Source organism: Camarhynchus parvulus, chromosome 5 (assembly GCF_901933205.1).
Source record: "Camarhynchus parvulus chromosome 5, STF_HiC, whole genome shotgun sequence".
Lineage (NCBI taxonomy): Eukaryota > Metazoa > Chordata > Aves > Passeriformes > Thraupidae > Camarhynchus > Camarhynchus parvulus.
In genome coordinates, this window is record NC_044575.1 from 29,304,957 (window position 1) to 29,323,652 (window position 18,696).

The 18,696-nt window shown below is 37.0% G+C and overlaps 1 protein-coding gene across 6 annotated transcripts in view; it reads right to left on the bottom strand.

The window, feature by feature from the left end:
• The window catches only part of GPHN (gephyrin), a 268,694-nt gene that overhangs the window by 9,139 nt on the left and 240,859 nt on the right, over positions 1–18,696 (bottom strand). For all 6 annotated transcript variants that reach the window (XM_030949405.1, XM_030949403.1, XM_030949401.1 and 3 more), the window contains one exon: positions 920–1,007. In XM_030949405.1, coding sequence (XP_030805265.1) covers positions 920–1,007 — 88 coding nt within the window. The remainder of the gene's footprint in view (positions 1–919; positions 1,008–18,696) is intronic.

Genomic DNA, 18,696 nt, shown 5'->3' on the forward strand with positions numbered 1-18,696 from the left:
TTTTCTAGGCATACTGGAGACAATGGGAATAATTGGAAGTTATTTGCACTGGTTTAATTAATTATCCATTTTCAGTACGTATCCAATGATATGATTTCTACTCAGAAAAGTAAACAAAACCAGCACTCATGTTTCCCACCTCCTAATGACCGTCTTTAGTATCTGTTAGTTATAAAAGATGTTTATTTTACCTGCCAAACTCACAGATTCAGCTTGGGATCAAAAAGTAATTTGAGTTTTCCTTCGCATAAGTCATGATTAATAAATGTCCTGCAGGTTCATCTATGCCCCACCAGCATCTGTGTATCCCTATTTTCTTTGATGGTTTTGGCACAGGGATAATCAACAGGAACTCAATCAACAATTCTGTTAATGATTCAAAAGGCAAATATATCAGCTCACTGGGTCTCATATGTATTCTCTGTAGGACTATCAGGTGCAAAATGTGATAAAACTATTTTTGTAACAGATAAGCTTTGGCACATTCAGGAAACAGATGTGGTGAGTAAAAGAAATACTATTTATATACTCAGGTTGCTTTTCGAAGTACTTTCAAAGTACCTTAAATCTATCCACATTTTACCTGCTCTAAAAAGAAAGTCTATTGTCTTCATGTGCTATTAACCCAGCACCTTCCTCATAAAGGAATCTACATAAATCATTCCTTAAATAAAAACACCTTTAAAAACACATCAAGAATTAAAAGTTTCTCTTGTACTACGTCAACTACACTACAGAAACAAGAATGAACAGAATGAGCTTTGAAGATTATTTTCTTAAGTAATTCACATGCAAGTGTTCCAACAAAAGTAAGGTCCATTTTTAATAAACATTAATACAAAAGTAGTAGCTTGGATGACAGACTCTGGTTTGAAATTCTTATATATATTGTAGGAAGTCAAACTTAAATTTTGCATACCTTTTCCCCCATAGATACACCTCCTGATGTAATGATCACATCAGCACGGCTGATACCCTCATTCAGTGCATTCAGTAAATCATCTGGGCTGCAGGAAAGAACAGGCAAGCAGATTAGTGGCATGGAATTATTATGAGTTGTAATATAAGTCTGTGTGCACACATACAGATGCATATACACACTTGTTTTAAGAGAATAATACAAGCTCTTTTCCTTCTTAAAATTCCACACTGTTCAATTCTAGTCAAGAGCTGCAATCTCATTAAGTGAATACCACACTGTTTGGCACCTTTCTGTCTAAAGTTTGCAACAGGAACAGTGGGATACTTTAGACTGGGACTGAACAATGCTATTATAAGTGTCTAAGAGTATGCAATTGGCACAATAGGTAGTAATACAAATTGTGACTTAGATGAACTGACAGGGATATATAAAGGCACCTGACACAAAAATTACTGACCACCAAGCGGGCTGCAGTACTACCTTGTCTAGCTTATCTCATGTGTGCAAAAATGGGGATGAGGCTCCACTTCAAACTTTTGAAGAGTGGGAGTAAATCCTTTGTTTCTCTTCTCTGTTAGAGGGTTCTAGAGCAAAGCCACCTGTACATATCCACTTCAGCTTGCAAAAACACAATCCATGCTGTTAAAAGGTCTATTCACTTTCATGAGAAACAGTGCTATGATATTCTCCTTACAAAGAGTATAACTGTGAAGGAAATTAGTGTCCTCTTTTCTTTCCATTTTAGGTCTAAACTGGAAACTTTGAAGCAAGCATTAGATATTTAAGGGCAGTACTGATGCTAATTCAGTGCTTCAAGGCACGCAGTGGAGAAACTCTGCAGGTCCAACAACTCACACAGGTCCAAAGGAATCAAAACAAATTTCCAATATATTAAATTCATAATTTGCATTTAACATTTGTGAACTGACCAGAAACTGACCGGTTGCTATGAGTGTATTGCTTCTTCAACAGTATGTTTTCAGTTCAGTGATCCTGAAAGTTTTTCATGGGAGGCTGTTCCTACTTCGAATGCCATTGAAAGAATGGGCAATAAGGCTAGTGACTGTATGAAGGCCTTCAGCTGGAATACAGCACCTCAGGTAAATGCCACACTACAACTACAAAATGCCATTGTGGGTGATGAATGCAGGCCGAAAATGGCATGAGGGCTATCCTTTGAGAGCTTGGACTGTATTTCATCCGAAAGTAGACCTACAGCAGTAATTTTGGAGTTTGAGCTGAAAACACAAAAATTAGGAATATTATGCAAGTTCTAGTTGACCTTTCAGAGACTAGCAGAAACTATGTGTTTCAAAATGTCTCAAAAAGAAAAATCCTTTCCTCTGAGCATCCTTCCTTTGCCCATGGTTCAGTGAAATACAAGCAGCAGTTAGCATGATGTGCTGCTGTGTGTACTACAATTTATGGGATGCAAGAATGAGTGCACTCCTTTACTGAGTAAACAGCTCAGTGCATGCAACCTTGCACATGCCTCATCTCACCAGAGAGCCCTCCAGCGTCCTCTATCCTGGTTAAGCCTTACAGGCAGAAAGACTCAAGACTCTTTCTCCAAAATGTCCAGTGACTGAAGCACCATGTTCTTTGGCATCACAGTGTAGTCATCCTGCACAACTTTATTACCTATGCTGAGTTACACCCCTCTCTAGGGTCAGATTGCTTTGTAAGAGGTAGGCAACAAGATACAGCAGAAAGAAGGGCAGATTGCTGTAGACTGCAATCAATAGGATTGATTTATACACAACCCCTTTTTAAAAGGAAATAGTGGTTGCAGTTCTGTGGCATGCCATCATGACTATTGTTTAGGGTACTGGGTATCTTGGATACTCTTAACGGCCTTCAAAGAATGCCTAAACTGTTTTGTTTGGGAGAAAATAAATGGGCTCAAGCAAAACCATCTTTCTTTGTTCTTTAGGAAACTGAGACATTTTATCAGCTGCCCCTTCTGAAATCTTGGGATCATTTTCTCCAAAACCCAGCACAAGTCTTCACTAGTCATTGAAGGAAAGCAGAAAGGAGCAAGTCTGCTGTTGGCTACTTCTTCAAAACCAATTGTCTCGTATTGATCCTCTAAGTAGTATCTGTTTGTAACAAGATATTATTTAAGATTACGATAGAGTTTGTAACAGGAAAAGTCTCTCAAGATCTAAGTATTCCTTAATCCTTGCCAGTGAGGCTGCTTGGAATGCAACAAGGAATACATATTCATTGCCTAGGTCGATATTGGCATTCCTGAGGCGTGGCAGTCAGACATATGCCACTATCACCAGCCTAAGATTGCTTTCAGTACCTTTTTCTCATTAGGTTGTGACGGAGCTGAGGACCTTATCTTGAACTTGCTCCAGGCTGTTTCATTTTATCTTGTTTAATTATTTAGAAGTTATTCATAGGTAGCAAGTCTACCTGTCTAGGGACATGCTAATTCTGGATAATGAAGTGGGCTTGCTTTCAGCTGTGGTTTGAGAATAATGGAAGGAACAATAAAAAACAAACAAATATATATTTAATTGTTGTTAAGGTTAAATAGAATGGAAAGGCAACTACTTACACATGGAATATATATATATATGTATTTGTGTATGTATTAAATCACTTAACAAAGGAAAAAAAATCCCCCTCCCCCTCCAAATAAGCCTAAACTCAAACCAGGTGAGGACACAATTCACGTCTTTCCTTATGAGAATAGCATACCACTGGACTAGTTAATCAATCAGGTATTTTTATTTTGTCATGTAAAAAGCTGTATGTTACTGGACTTGGTGCATTTTTAGAATTTCCAGTAGAATGATCTGTATAATATATTTTCTTCAGCATTTTTGAATTCTTTTCTTTACCATCTGAATAGTGCAAGGCATTAAAAAATTCTACCATTAAAACTTATCCAGGCAATAGCACTGCATATCATGTTTAACATAGTTACAGAATGAATTTAATTATTTCAAAAGGAAAGATGGGATAGAAATTTTGTTGCAATAAACTGAATAATTATGTTAGCTTGGTTTTTATTTTGAAAAAAGGAGACAGAATTCCCTCCCTTGCTGTTGCAGAAAATGCCTCTTTTTTGGACATTTTTGGCAGGCTTTTTTTGTCACTCAGGTCTGCTTAACTTTATGTTGTACTTAAAGCTAGTAGTTCCATGACTCTGCAATTAGCACCAAACACTCCTTACAGGAGTCCCCTGTTGCAGTCTCCAATCAACACTGTGAACATTTCCCTCGCCTTTAGTGGATTTGATGCAGAGAGTTATTACTCAAATTGCATATTAACACTGAGTGGATACAATCAGATAACAAGATACTACTTCTTGTTTCATTTGTTGTGTAACAGTGAGCAGCTGCTCCTTTAGATTGAAAAAGTATATAAAAGGAAAGGGAATAAATAATGAAAACAATTAGATTCTGAAAGAATGGATGACTTTGGCATCTGAGAATAGCATGACAAGATTGTTTTAAAAGGCAGGTGACAAATTGCCATGAACCTGAGAAATAACACTCACTGTCTGAGCAGGTACAAATCAGAAGCTATATTCTGAAGCAGGGCAGGATACCGGATTAGCTAGATTAATGGTCTAATTTACTACAATAAATCCTTTAAAATATCTTGTCAAAGTGCTATTCTTGGATTTTTTTCCTCCATGGACAGAAATGTAACAGGTGCTTAAATATAATGGTGAATACCTTAATCAATGTAAAGTAGATTTGGATGGGAAGTCTAATTTCCAGATGGCAAAATTACTCAATTTCATTTGGTGATTTTCAAAGTCAGAGTGACATTGTGCACAAACAGGGAATGTGCTTTTCTAACACGCTGCAACTTATTAAAAAAGTTATACTCAGGTATGTTTCAGATCACATCTGATCATCTTTTTTTAATACCTTGAAGAAAATTTGTTATTTAAGGACTGCATACCGTTTATGAAACTATTCATATACATAAATAAGGAACAAATCCAAACTTTCTCTCAACACCTGGAGCAGATTGTGTCTGCATAAATATTATGTGTATTGTGCACACATTTTTGAAGCTGCATAGTAATTTGCATAAAGAGTGCATGTATTTTTAACTACATCTTTATATTCTCTGCTAATTTTCTCAGTCTGATAAACAGAGTCTCTACTCTACTATCCCAGTTTCCTGATCCTTCTTGTTCAGTTTGTGGAACAGAATGAGCAGTACAATCTGGAAATTGGTTGGAGGGTAACTATTGTACAATGGCAGCAGCAAACATCCAGTAAGCAGATGTGTGACATTGCAGCTGACACTTGCTTTCATTGATTTGAAGAGAGGACTTGCAGGATGGCAGTACAGCAGGAACACCTTCTGGATTCGTGAAAAATTCTGGTTATCAAAGTTAGTTTGTGGAAAACTTATTCAACACTTGAGGTGTCAAGTGAGCTGTCTTTGAACTGACAAGATATACAAGAAAGCTTAAGAGCTTGAACAAGAAAATGATGCAAGCCTCATTAAAATAGACATCAGGCATGTAAATTTTCTCCTTTCCACTCTCAAAAGAAATAGCTACATTATAGTCAAGACCAAAGAATTCTCTGTGTTTTAAGTGCCAGTCTGAAGTACCCTAAATTACAGTGTAATTTTCTCTTTCACATAGAAATCAACACATGTTAATTCACTCTTGTTGATCCTATTGTCGTGCTTCACTGTCTTTAATTATCAATCTGTCAGCTTTTTCTGTGATACAACCCTTAACAGCAGCAGTTTGATACATGCAATTAAACCACTCAGTTTTATAATTTAATATAGAAAACAAATAACAGCAAATGTTCAAAAAATCACCTACCACTCTGCAATAAAATGAGAGATCCCAGTTAAAATGGGACTAGAACCTTTAGTTAGGACTGACTTATCAAGCCATTGTCGCAGTACAAAGCCCATAGTTCATTACTAATTTCCAGGACCATTTCCACCACGTTCTTTGCCACAGGAGTCTCATTCATTCAATGCAACCTCATTACCTGACGGCCACTGCCTGTCCTCGCTGCCCACTGCCACATACAGCTGCTGCTATTGGGTGACTAACAGAAACACTCGTGGTTGTTGCATTTCTCTATGCAGCAGCCTGGGCTTTTATAAACCCAGGTCTTCTGGTACCCTTTCCTTGCAAAATGTGTGCATGCGCCATCACAGTCAGCACCTTGAACCTGTGTGCTTTACAGAGATCCTGGACACAGATACAGAAAGATACACATGCACCATAATGCACTAGATGCATGCATAAGTGTCTATTGTGAGTTCAAAAGCAGAGCTGGCCAACCTTTCTTGCCTGCTGTTTTACTTTATTTGAAAGTATCTCAAGTGTTTCAGTTATATTCTGAAAGACATGATTCTTCACAAATTCTGAGGAGCTACAGATTCCTGGACACACAGTGAAAATGGAAGTGCTTAGCAGTGATCCTACACAATCACACTAGAGACCAAAGTAGTCCAGCTGCTCTCTAAAATACAGTAGTTGACTGCAAACTTCAACTAGAGGTGCCCTGAGCTTAGCACATTCTGGATATGTTCCCACAAACTGGCAGTAGTGATTTGTACTACTTTTGCATCTTAGGAAGTCTCTTACCTGCTAAATCCAGAAGAACAGGTTTAACTGAGGTACAAAGACCTGCTAGAAATTCCCATTGCATGCAAAGATCCCAGTCAAACTTCTAGTTCTACCTCCAAAATAACAAAGAATTTGTCAAATTAAAATTTTCATCAAATGGTCTACTTGTTGTATTCAGAGATCTCATCAAGCTCAATGACATTTCTTCTTGAGGAAAGATGGGATATGGATTTGATCCTTTAAGATTAACTCTCATTTTTTAACTGCTCATTCAGCTGAGGTGACAGATTTCAAAATGAATAGATGTGCAGTGAGGCATAAAGACAGAGTCTGTCACCCACTTCTCACCTCATGGCCAAGAGGAATACTTTGCATATCAGTAATTTGCAGGATGCAGAATGGTGCATAGATGCCATTATTTTTAGCCAACTAAAATCCACCTTCTGTAGAATATAATATTGAATGTAAATCGATGAATACATTTCACCTAATGCAATTCAATGAACGAATATTTGACAGTAATAGGAATTCGGTGTTTTGACTTGCATGGTTTTTGAAAGCAGAAGAAAATCCAATTTTGATGGTGTATGTAGTAACACATGGACACACTTCTGAAACTGTATTTGTTTCAAAATTCTTAAGTGAATTTCATCATGTTCTCATAATGTATCTTCCTTTTACCTTCTGTGGTATTTCCCTGGATCACTCTTAACAGATGCAGTATGTTTTCCCTAGGAAAATAGGCCAGCTTGTGAAGAAAGCTGGAATAATTACAGCAGCTTTTGGCTTCCTTGACATAACTATGTAAGTTTTTTCTATTTGACAGAATTATTAAAGAATCTGTCTTTGGTACTTTTTGCTGTTCCTTTAATTGCTGCTGCAAATATAAATGTTACTTTACAGAGTATTCTTTTTCATGTTACATGTATGAACTTTTAGGGATTTTGGTTAGAGGCCTTCAATTAGAGGTCTTCAAGTTTTTGCTGAAGTAACCATGAGAGCTGTCTAATGCCTTCAATGTTTTTTTTTTATATCAGGATGATAATAGATTTTCTTCCACCGTTTCCTTGACCTGTCTCAGAAGACTCCCACTTTGCCAGAATGACAAAACATCAGAGGTCAGAAAAACAGCCATGGGAGTGCTACAGGAAAAAGTCTCATGCATAGAAGCCAGGTGCTTATGCACTGTGGGCACATTCCTGCATGAAGGGTCCTTGATCACATCCTTGTCCGCTGCTTGTGTACATTCAGCTGCAAGCATTTCAGTGTGAATTGTGATTTTTTCCATAAATGCTAAAAGAACAAGACCAAAGCTTTGATAACAGCTGTCTTCAGTTGCTGTGCCATTATACTGACTCTTGAGAACTTAATTCTCTCTAAATCCATTATAATGTGTGTCCTTTGAATGTAAGAAGCAGCCTGAGAACTGCCGGTTTCCACTAATTAAAAAACTATCCCTGGATATTTTTGCTGGCAGAAGATAATGAACCTTATCAGTACACTCACCAGAAATCCATTAGTTTTTCTAAGAAATTGGACCGGATTACACAGGTAAAGATTTTTATTTTATCTTCCTTCTTACAAAGGAAGTGAGTCAATATGGAGTCACTGAAAAGTTTTCACTTTTTCAGTGCATTGGTGAGTCTAAAGGGCAACTGTGGTTCTGCAATTGTTTCATATAGAGTACTCATGAAATGAGAATTGGTTTATACTGACACAACTGAAAATAAAATATATGATGGATGTAATTAGTGCCAGTTGTTTACCTTTAGCAAATAAAATCACCAAATCTGACACATAGTAAAATGGCATTGTAATCACAGAATTTCTTACCTTTTGATTTTACTTTAGCTTCAACTGTAAATTTTAAATAAATTTAAAAGGAATTTGAAATTATTTCATTCTGTTTACCCCTGTAAACTGGTGTAACTGCTATTGATCTACAGTATGGATGTCTCTAGGACAGGTAGAAAGGCAATCCCTAAAAGCAATGCCTCACAATGAAGCAGTTACAATGAAGGCTTTCTCTAGGAAGCTCCAGCCCTTACAGAATCATAACTTAAGCACTTGGAAAAATGCCTGTCTTCAGAACAAAAATGATTGGGAAGCCACAGGTTAGAGACAATATAAAAAGATTCTCTGACATCAGCTGTGTCCTAAAACAAGTAGTTATTTTTTAGAAAATACCAAATGAAATATGGCATTGATTTTTGTTTCCTAAAAAATTTAAGATTCTCCATGAAGAGTAAACTACAGTGTTAGAAATAAGTGAAGAGAAGGAACTGAGAAACTTACCCGGTTTGAGACCAGCAACTTAAGTTTTTTGACAGCTGCTAGTTAATGGAAGGAACTAGAACTTCATTTGTCTCTACAATACTGGACCATATTCCTTCAAGCACAAAGATGATTTAAACATAACAAAATGCCCATTGCCTTTTCTCCTGCTCTGGAAGCAGAAGCATTTTTTATTGCTCATGCTTTGTTTAGGAAGACTTATTCTAGGGGTTAGTTTTTGTTGGTGTTTTCCCTCACACTGCCTAGAAGACTAAAGGCTTATTTAATGTTTTATGCAGCAGCAATGAGTTGTGAACTGACTTGTATGAGGAATTCCAAGTCCATCACCTGCTGGTAGATTCCACCTTTTAAGTAATTTCAGATAAAGCAGACAGTCTGTATCACGTTCTTCACATTAATTTAAAATGTTTTAAATACAACAGATTCTCATAAATTTTTTTGGGCGTGTAGTATAGCTAAAGGATTAGTCCATTACATGATAAGAACCTAGATTTATAACGACCTGGCTTCAGCATGAATAACTAATTGCTAAACAAGAACTAGTTTTTTGAAAGCCAGGGATATGGCAGATTGACTCAGTCACGAGAACAGCAATTTGTTTTGTTTTCCAGTATGCAAACATTAAGCTCTAACCCAATCCTCCAACTTTTTCTTACAAAAATGGGCCCATTTACCCTAGTGAGGATCCTCCTCACATGTGAAGTTTTCAGGTACAGTCTTCAATAGGATTTTCATTCCTTTTCTACCTATTTTTATTTCCTACGTGAATGGAGAAAATGACAGGTGGTTTGTTCTCCCTCTGTCATCATTCCTGCTCCTTAGGCCTGTCTATGTTAAAGGGCAAGTTCTGAAAATTAATCTATATTATTAAACCATCTCCCTAAGTAAGACATAGTATATAATTGCATATGTATTTTGGAAAAAATGCAGAGTGCACAGTTTAGAGATTTCCTGAATGTTTCAGTTAGCCTGCTTTAGAGATGATCAGCATAGTGGTGGAAAACCAAGTATGCAGTATCACAGACTCACAGAACATCCTGAGTTGGAAGGGACCCATGAGGATCACTGAGGTCCAACTCCTGTTATGACTGAAGAATCACAGCAGTGACTTCCCTGGACTCCAGTACTACCTTCAAGCAGGATTTTTCCTAATTGGCTCAGTTTTTAAAAGGGAAAAACCTTGATGGATAAAGATGTTTGCTGCTACTGATGAGTAATGTAAACATTTTCATTTTAGCAATGTTGTGGAGCCATGTAAGTCTACAGTGCGCTGGTGCATAAGAACTTAACTGAAAAGGCAGTGCTACTTAATGGAGAGAATAACAGACCATCTGCTCCTGTAGGCAAATGTTGGTAGGAATTGTGCTCCAAGCTCTGCCCTGACAGACACCTGGCCGAGCCTGCCTGTGAGCATGCACGTGCCTCACCGTCCCAAGTGGTTCAAAAACAGTGCTCACCAATCTGGTAGGCCTGTCTCCGCAGTGTTCTGGAAGCTCTGTGTCCCTTCTTCTTTAAAAACATCTGGCTTCCTGAGGGTAAAGGAAGCAGAAGGGGTATAATAAAGAGCCAGGGAAGGAGAGAGTCTCCTGGGGTCAAAGGGAAGCTCTGTGCCCAGCTGTGTCCCCCTTGGTGGCTCTAGATATTCAAAATCACCACAGGAAATGCTTCCTCTTTGCACGGCCAGCCAATGGGAGAGAAAGGGAGCGCACGGGAATGTCTTTCCCTTACAGTTTGGATGGGCTTCTCTCAAGAAATGAAGAGTAAAATTATGGAAGCATTTAGGCTCAACTGGACATGCCAGCAAAGCATAGGTCATCTTTCCTTGCAGTGTCTATGGAGAAACTTCTTTACTCTTGACTTCAAAACAAAGCAAAATGAAGTGTTAAACAACTTGATGTTTTGGAAGGAGGATTACAGATAATGGGAAAATATTTGGAGATGGGCCCCATTGAAACATTTTTACTCACACTTTTAGCTTCTTATTCAGGAAATAGGTCTCAAGGCATAATAACTGTCACCGTCTTAACTTCAAGGGGGAAAGAGCTGTAATTATCCTAATTTTATAACTCCATAGTCAATAAAGATGCCACTTCATTCATGAGAAGCTTCATATCCTGCTGCAAGAGGCAGGATTAGAAAAAATGTCCAAAACTGAGAAAGTTACTCCTATCAAGATCTTATTTAAAACAATTAATGATTTGTTATGAATTGCCAATTATGAAAGCAGCATTACCTTTTACATAGACTTCTTGCAAGTCAGTTTTGCTGTGAAAAAACTATTTTTAGATAGTGTCCTTTGTAAAAGGAATATGAAATCAATAGAAATGATGTTTTTATACTCTTAAATGTAGGGCAATTAAATGCTAAAAAAAATCTTCATTAGACATGAAGATTCATAAATATACCTTTAAAAAAACCCTGAAATCAGATATTCATGATTGAAATGGATCATGACATCAGTCATCACTGTGTGACTCTTGAGCCATTTCTCCATATCAGCTGGCTGGACAGTTAACAACAACAAAGTCAACCTCCCTCCCCAGTCCATGGCCAGCTGAGCCTGCACAAGGCAGCTTCAGTCTGGCATTTCAAAGTTCACTTTTGTGCCCACTCATGTCCTGTCTGACTGGGAAATGTGAGAAGAAGATTGGGCCAATGTCCCTACACTACTGTTACACATGCCCAAAGTCACTGCTAACACGAAATCTAAAATCCTCTTTTGTCACCTTGTAAATCCACGCCATGTTTCTCCTCATAGTTCATAAAGAGGGTCTGTCAGATTAAATGCATACTAATGTTGATAGGAAGAGATGGAAAAATATTCAAATTATTCAGGTTAAAAGTTTAGATGTCCATTTCTTTCTGACAGGCTTCCCAAGAAAGCCATTTCCTAAAATGGCTTCAGTTTCTCATTTTCTCTTCCATTCATTGCCAGAGTAACAAAGTCAATCTCTATTTCTCAAAGCAGAGTCCCTGTGTCATGAAGTGACACACAAAAGACTTTGGGATTTCATGAATGATCCCAGATTCTGGTTTAACCACCAACGTTACAGACAGCAGTCTCAACAATCCAAAATCTTTTCCAGCATGATGCTAAGCTCTGTTGTGTAATTTCTGCTGGTACTAGTCTTCAGATTTTATGCTTCTACTATGTATTGTCCATTAGAATAACATAAAAATTAATTTAATTATTTGAAATAATACTTAAGAGATTATTTGCAACCAGGAGAAATAACTCTTTTTTTTATGATTTAGTATTTAAAATAGTGTGAGAACCTCCCTGAACTTGCTTCTGTTGGAATTGTAAATAAATATGCAATCTCACTTTGATATAAATATCAAAGCATTTGATTTAGTTTCCTAATAACTAATTACTATCACTGTTAAAATTATGCTTTACTTACACTCTGAATCAGTCTAACTTGAATACATAGGCATTGCTGCTGAAATGGAAAACTTACTAAGTTTGTTCTCCATGTGGCTCAGTATTACTGGAAGGTAATCAAGTGATCTTGTAAGAACATCTGTTGAACTAAACAGCCTGAGTTCTGGTATTACTTTAGTACACAGTCCATCTTCTAACCACTTAAGAAATTTAATGGTTCTTGTCCTGGGAATACAAAGGTGAGGGCAAATTTAATCTTCTAATTCTAGAGGAGATTAGCTCTTTACATATATATATATATATATATATATGTGCTAGAACTTGTATTTAGATGATTCACAAATGTTTCCTTAAATCCTTACTTCTTAGGATATAAACCTCCAGCCTGTAAATTTTACTTATATTCTTTACTCCTCTATGTATCAATTCATATCTGGCTGTATTAACAGCCAAGTATTACTTAACCCAGTTTTGTAAGTGATTCCTATCACTGACAACAGTGAGCCATCTTCAGTGTTCACCACCTCTTTGACTGTTCTGTATCTACTGCCTTTATTAGTTTTCATTACTTTCTTCTAGATATTAGTAAAATTTCAAGCCTCAAAAATTTCTCAGTGACCTGGAAACTCAAATTCCTGTATATGCTCTAGGCATTAAGAAGGTTGAAAGTCATTTAAGTGAAGGATACTTTGGCCTCTAGAAGCCAAAATTCTCTTGAAAACAGAATTTATCTCTTCAAAGACTTTTAAAATTGTTAACTTAAGCCTCAAAAATAGACCATAAAAATTAGTATTTTTTATTTTCCTCAAACAAATAGATTTTCCCTGTTTTCAAAGATAGGATTTTCAAAGTATTTCTGTCCTCTTTATTATCTACTCTTTACTGACATGTGCTACTACTGAGCTGTGATTCTAAACATGCTAATTCAGGAAGAAGCCCATGCCTGTGTTGAACACAGTTCGGAAAATGACACACTGCTGTGCATTAGCTTTGCACCAGTCACCTCTACAGCATGAAATTTGATTACCTGTCACAATATGTAGTTTCCTTCTGGTACAGAAGACTCCCTAGGACTTGCACTGTCCCATTTCACAAGTTCTTTTTTCACCTCTGTTTTGGCTGAGACATTCCTTTGTGCTTTTGGAAGATGTGCATTAGATGAGATGACTTGTCAATATGACAACTTATCTGAAGATTTCCCTAATGATTATCAAGAGTTGTTGTGACAGATATTAAACATTTTTGCTTGAAAAGGAGAATATTCTTGACAGGGCACAAGGAAGAAGAGGACATCTACATCTGAATCACCTTCAAACCATTACTCTGTGTTCCTGCATTCATTAGGCTATGATCAAAATTTATAACAACATCATTTTTTGAGTAGAACTGGAAGTGAAGTCACTTTAGCAAAACCTAATATTGTGACATTTAATGTACTGTCTTTTCTCTAACATGCATTTTCTTGCAGCCATTTGTTAAATGATACTACTAACTACTAATTTGGTTCACAGTATATTTGCTTTTACCCAAGCTGGCATTAAGTTGGAGCAGGGAGAGACCAGGATTCTGTGCCTGGATTTTGCCCATAACTCATATTCTAACTCATATGATGATATATATCAGGCTGATATTGCATGAGAAATTTTGGAGTTGGAGCAGTTTCTCCACTCTTCTCCCTCCACTCCAGATGTTCCACCTATATTATAACAGTAGTAATTACATGCAAGCCTCACAAATACAAAAATTTAAACCTTTTTTTGGGATGACAAAAGTGAAGCTGACTAAATCCTTCAGTAACATTTCAGTATCTATCTATCAAAACTTTTATTTTAGGGATATCACAGAGTAATGCTGTTACAACAGCAAGGGTGATTTTTAATAGGTTTACCTGTCATTTAGGAGCTCTATGTCTAACAGTATGTCAAAAAGGAAAGGTAAACAAATAAGAGACTAAACACTTCCCATGTAGAAAAGCTCTCATAAACTGCTGATTTAATAACTATTTAGATAAATCTTTCAAGCAAGTGATGAAATAATATGAATTTCCTGAATTTTTCTCCTAAAAAGAGAGAGTCTCTCTCCACTGTGAAATCACAGCCTCATAAATGAAAATGCTGTTGGAAGCAACTAAATATTATACATGCCTCTGAGAAAAATGATAAGCGAATTAGAAAATAGGGAAAAGAATGCAGAGAAGGGGAAAATGCACTTATGTAAACAAAGGTAAAAGCAGAGGAAATTGAATTCATTACATACGTGATCAAAGTTCCTTAGCAAACCTAATAAGTCTTTCATAGAAGAAAAGCTGTCAAAACTGAAGATGACTTTGTAAAACAGAGGCCCATACTGCAGCAGATTTTGCTAGGGCTAAACTTTACACTTTAAACAATGGAATACAAAGAACAACACAAATGAATTATCAGACATAAAAATATCCTGACAATTAGACTTCTACAGATCAGAACAGAAATGCAACTTGTTTTTATCATTGGTTTCCAAAAAACAAATAAATTTATAAACTATAAGATAAGCAATGCAAATGAAAGCCTTTTTAACTTGGTCTTGTTCTTAGGAGGCAACATTGAAAAGTACATTGGAATATCAACTTTAACTGGCCAGTTGTTTTTTTAATTTTTAGCAAGTGCGTCTGAGATTCAGACAAGAAATGTAAGACACAACAGTAACAACAATATCAGAAGGGTTCTTCCTTTTCTTAGTTTTGCATTTGTTTCTTGTGTTTGCAGTAGCTCTGGAAATGGATTTATCTTCCATTTCTACTCAGAGATGTGTGCTTTTGAAACAGCTTGGCTTTTACGTGCTAAGAACACAAATAGAGAAAATTTTGGCTTCTGGCCAGACCTAACTTCAGCTGTATCACATTCCCAGGTCTGTTCCTTTCTCCTATTGCTTTCTTCTAGGATTTCAACTGTAAACTTTATCTATAGGTTTTGGAATGGCTGTTTTTTATTTTGAATATTGCGTGATATATACAATTTATGAGAACAGAAATGATGGTGACAATCTCAGAAATCATTAAAATGCTCCCAAAAGAAATATAATATTGGTTTCAAATGAAAGTGCAGCTTTAGCCTAAGTCAGATTTGAGTGGTCAGTTCAAAATGTAACTTCATGTATGATTAATATGCAAAGGCATTTTAAAAATGCTTCTAACTACTCTGCAGAAACTCAGACATTCAGTGTGCTTCCCCATCTTTTCACATTCTCTGTGTTTACATGTATCACAATCCTGGGCTTTAAAGCAGCTGGACAAGCTATTTTTTTACCTAAATACCTCTGAGTGATTTGTATGCTGAAATTATATATAGGAATAACCTCTAAGTTTGTCTTTGCAAATAATACTCTAAAAAAAATTTTATGCTTGAATATTAGAACTGCAAATATGATTGAAGAGGATTTCCATGGTTGTTAGAAACCTGACCCATTACAGCAATTGTAATACCCAGCTGTGCTCCCTATTAGCTTCTGTCTCCCACTCCATTAGTGCTTATGGTGCACAGGAAGTGATACTCCCAGTAAAATGAAGCAAAATTTACCCCATGAAATTTGTATTGAAAAAAGGAAATAGGAAAACAACCATCTAAATCTAAAGTATGGGAAGGAAGAAATGTATACCATGATACATTAAAAAAATAAAAAGTACAAGTTTTAAACTTTTCCTTCTGAAAAGTATGTTTGCCAGTATTTTTACTACACCAGTAGACATTGCGGGCATATAAAATCTTCCTGTTTTTCCATGTCTGGATACATATTATACACACAAAGTACACATATATATGAGCACACACAAACACACATAATCTATGGTTTAACTTCAGTAAACCATAAAACAGACACTGAAGGCTTGTTCCTCTCTTCTACAAACATGCTAACTCCAGTCTCAAAATTGCACCCTTTGTAACATCTTTTTGGTAAGTCTCCTGCATTTGTTCAAGTGCCACAGTACCCCATCAAATCAGTCATGTTAGTCCAAAAATATGTACTGAAATATTTGTATGGGCAACACTCTGTTAGCTTTATTATGTAATGAAATAACACTGTACTTATCAAACTGATTTACACAATCAGATTTTCCTTTTGAGTGAAACAGAACTGCTGGTGCATTTTGCTGTAAAGATAAGGATTGGGCATGTGAATGTGGAAGAATGGCAGAAGACTTGCTAGGACTGAATCCTGATATCTGGTGCAGAAGATTCTTAGCTAAGTCAACAGTGCTGAATTATTCCTTCAAAAGTTACTGCAAAGTACACTCTGTGATTGGAGGCTCATTATTTCTATTCTATGAGCTAAAGTAACTACCTCTGCAGAAGCTGCTTTGCTAGCATGAAACAGAAAAAAGCAGAAAACCAAACTTTTAAAAAGAACTGTTACTACCTTTGCAAAGGTAATGCTATCTCAAGACTCAGAGATCATTTTAGTAGCTAAGATTCAAAAGAATCTGCCTCTCACGTAACTGAAAGCAAAGCTGCAGGCACTTCCTTAGACTGATATATTTGTTTGCTGCCTGGTGTTCAGCTAGCATCTGACGAGTAAAAACAGGTCATAAAATACATTTGTAAAAAATATAGAAAAGCAAAAAGTTCTCTTGGGCCTTGAATCTCACTCACTGCAAGAAAGACATTCCAAAGAAGAGCAATGAAGCTGCTGAAGGATCTGGGACACACATCTGATGAGGAGTGTCTGAGGGACCTGGAATTGTTCAGCCTGGAGAAAAAGAGGTGCAGGGGAGACCTTATCACTGTCTACAGCCACCTGAAAGGAGGGTATTGCCAGGTGGGGATTGGTCTCTTCTCTCAAGTAACTTGTGATAGGATAAGAGGAAATGGCCTCAAGTTGCAGCATGGGAGATTTAGATCGGATATCAGGAAAAATTTCTTCTCTGAAAGGTCCTTCAAGCATTGGAACAGGCTGTCCAGGGAAGTGATGGAGTTTCCACCCCTGGAGGTATTTAAAAGACATGTAGGTGTGGCACCTGGGGACATGGTTTAGTTGTGGACTTGGCAATGCTGGTTGGACTTCATGATCCTAAAGTCTTTTCCAACTTAAATGATTCCATGATTCTAAAGCTGTTTGCCATTTATTACTGAGAGCTTTCAAAATTATTTATTTTCACAGACTCTCCATGCCTAGGAGGTCACAGAAACAATTCCTGAAGGCAATGGAGTACACAGCTACAGTTTTGCATGATGACCTTAAGTTAAACTTGTTTAACCTTTTTAAACTTTTGATAGTGTTGACTTTACAGCAAAGTTGAGACTATAGCTATTTGATAAGGACAAAGCCATAAAGAACAAACAAGCTTTATACTCTTATTTTTCCAGAGGGGACTACCAGGGAAAGCATCTTTTCCACTGGATAAAGCCCTTGGTAACACAGGATGTAAGTTGTCATTGACAATAATGTTGGCAACAGTAGCTGTTTTGCTCCTGCAGCTGGTAAAAAGTTCCATCTACAGTATTTTGCTGAAGAAAACCCCTGACAATCCCTTTACACAGAGATGACTCCCAGGAGGTAAGAGACATTTTGTGGCTGTTTTCTTTTTTCTCAGCTACACAAATCTAGAACCTGATCTCTGGATATAATAGTTTCATTTGAAAGCTTTTCTACTTATGTTTACAGTTTAAAAAGGTCCTTATAATATAGAAAGCTTTAGTGATCCAGGAGCAATTTATCTATCTCATTTAGATACCACTCCTGGAAAGAACAGTTCAGACTCTCTATGACATCACCAGCTGAAACTGGAAGCATTCATGGGCAGGAGGGCTGGATATTTCTTGCTGTTTGGAACTGCAGTGGTGTTTTGCTAGGCTGGAGAAGCAAAAAGGGAAACCTGGATTCAGTGAGAGTATCCAGAAGGATTTGCCCTTGTTGTGATCTTCTAAGATCACAACTGTGATGTCATATTCCCTGTATGAGTACTTCAAATTCAACTGCATTTCCTGCAGCCATCATGCAGGTTGGTTTAATTATTGCAAAACGATGCAGTGGCTGGCCCATTTATACACTTTCTGTCAAGCTAGTCATGTTTTGTATTGAATACTGCTTTAGGGAAGATTGGGTTTGAAATTACCTTCTCTGTAATAGTAACCTGGTTGGATTCCCTTTTAGTCTCTGACTGGGACCTTGTCATCTGCTTATCTGCTTTTCTTTTTTCTTTTTCTTTTTACTTTTAATTACCCACTGGGATGACCTGAACAACTCCCTGTCAAACCAAGTCTGTCAGTTGGTTTGATACCCCAACTGAAAAGTAAGAAAGACCTTTCAAAGCCTCCAGGTCTCAATACATTGAGGAAATACATTATGCTGAGAAACTCAAGCCATGGATAGCAGTCACTGCCCAGTCTTGGGAAAGACAAAAAGCTGAACACTTCAATCACTTATCCCAGAGCTCTCAAGAGATGTCACTTCACTACCACTGGGAAACAAGGAGCAATCACTGTCAGATGAACAGAAAGATTGATCAGTAGGGTGCTACTCTGGGGCAATCAAAGTAAATAC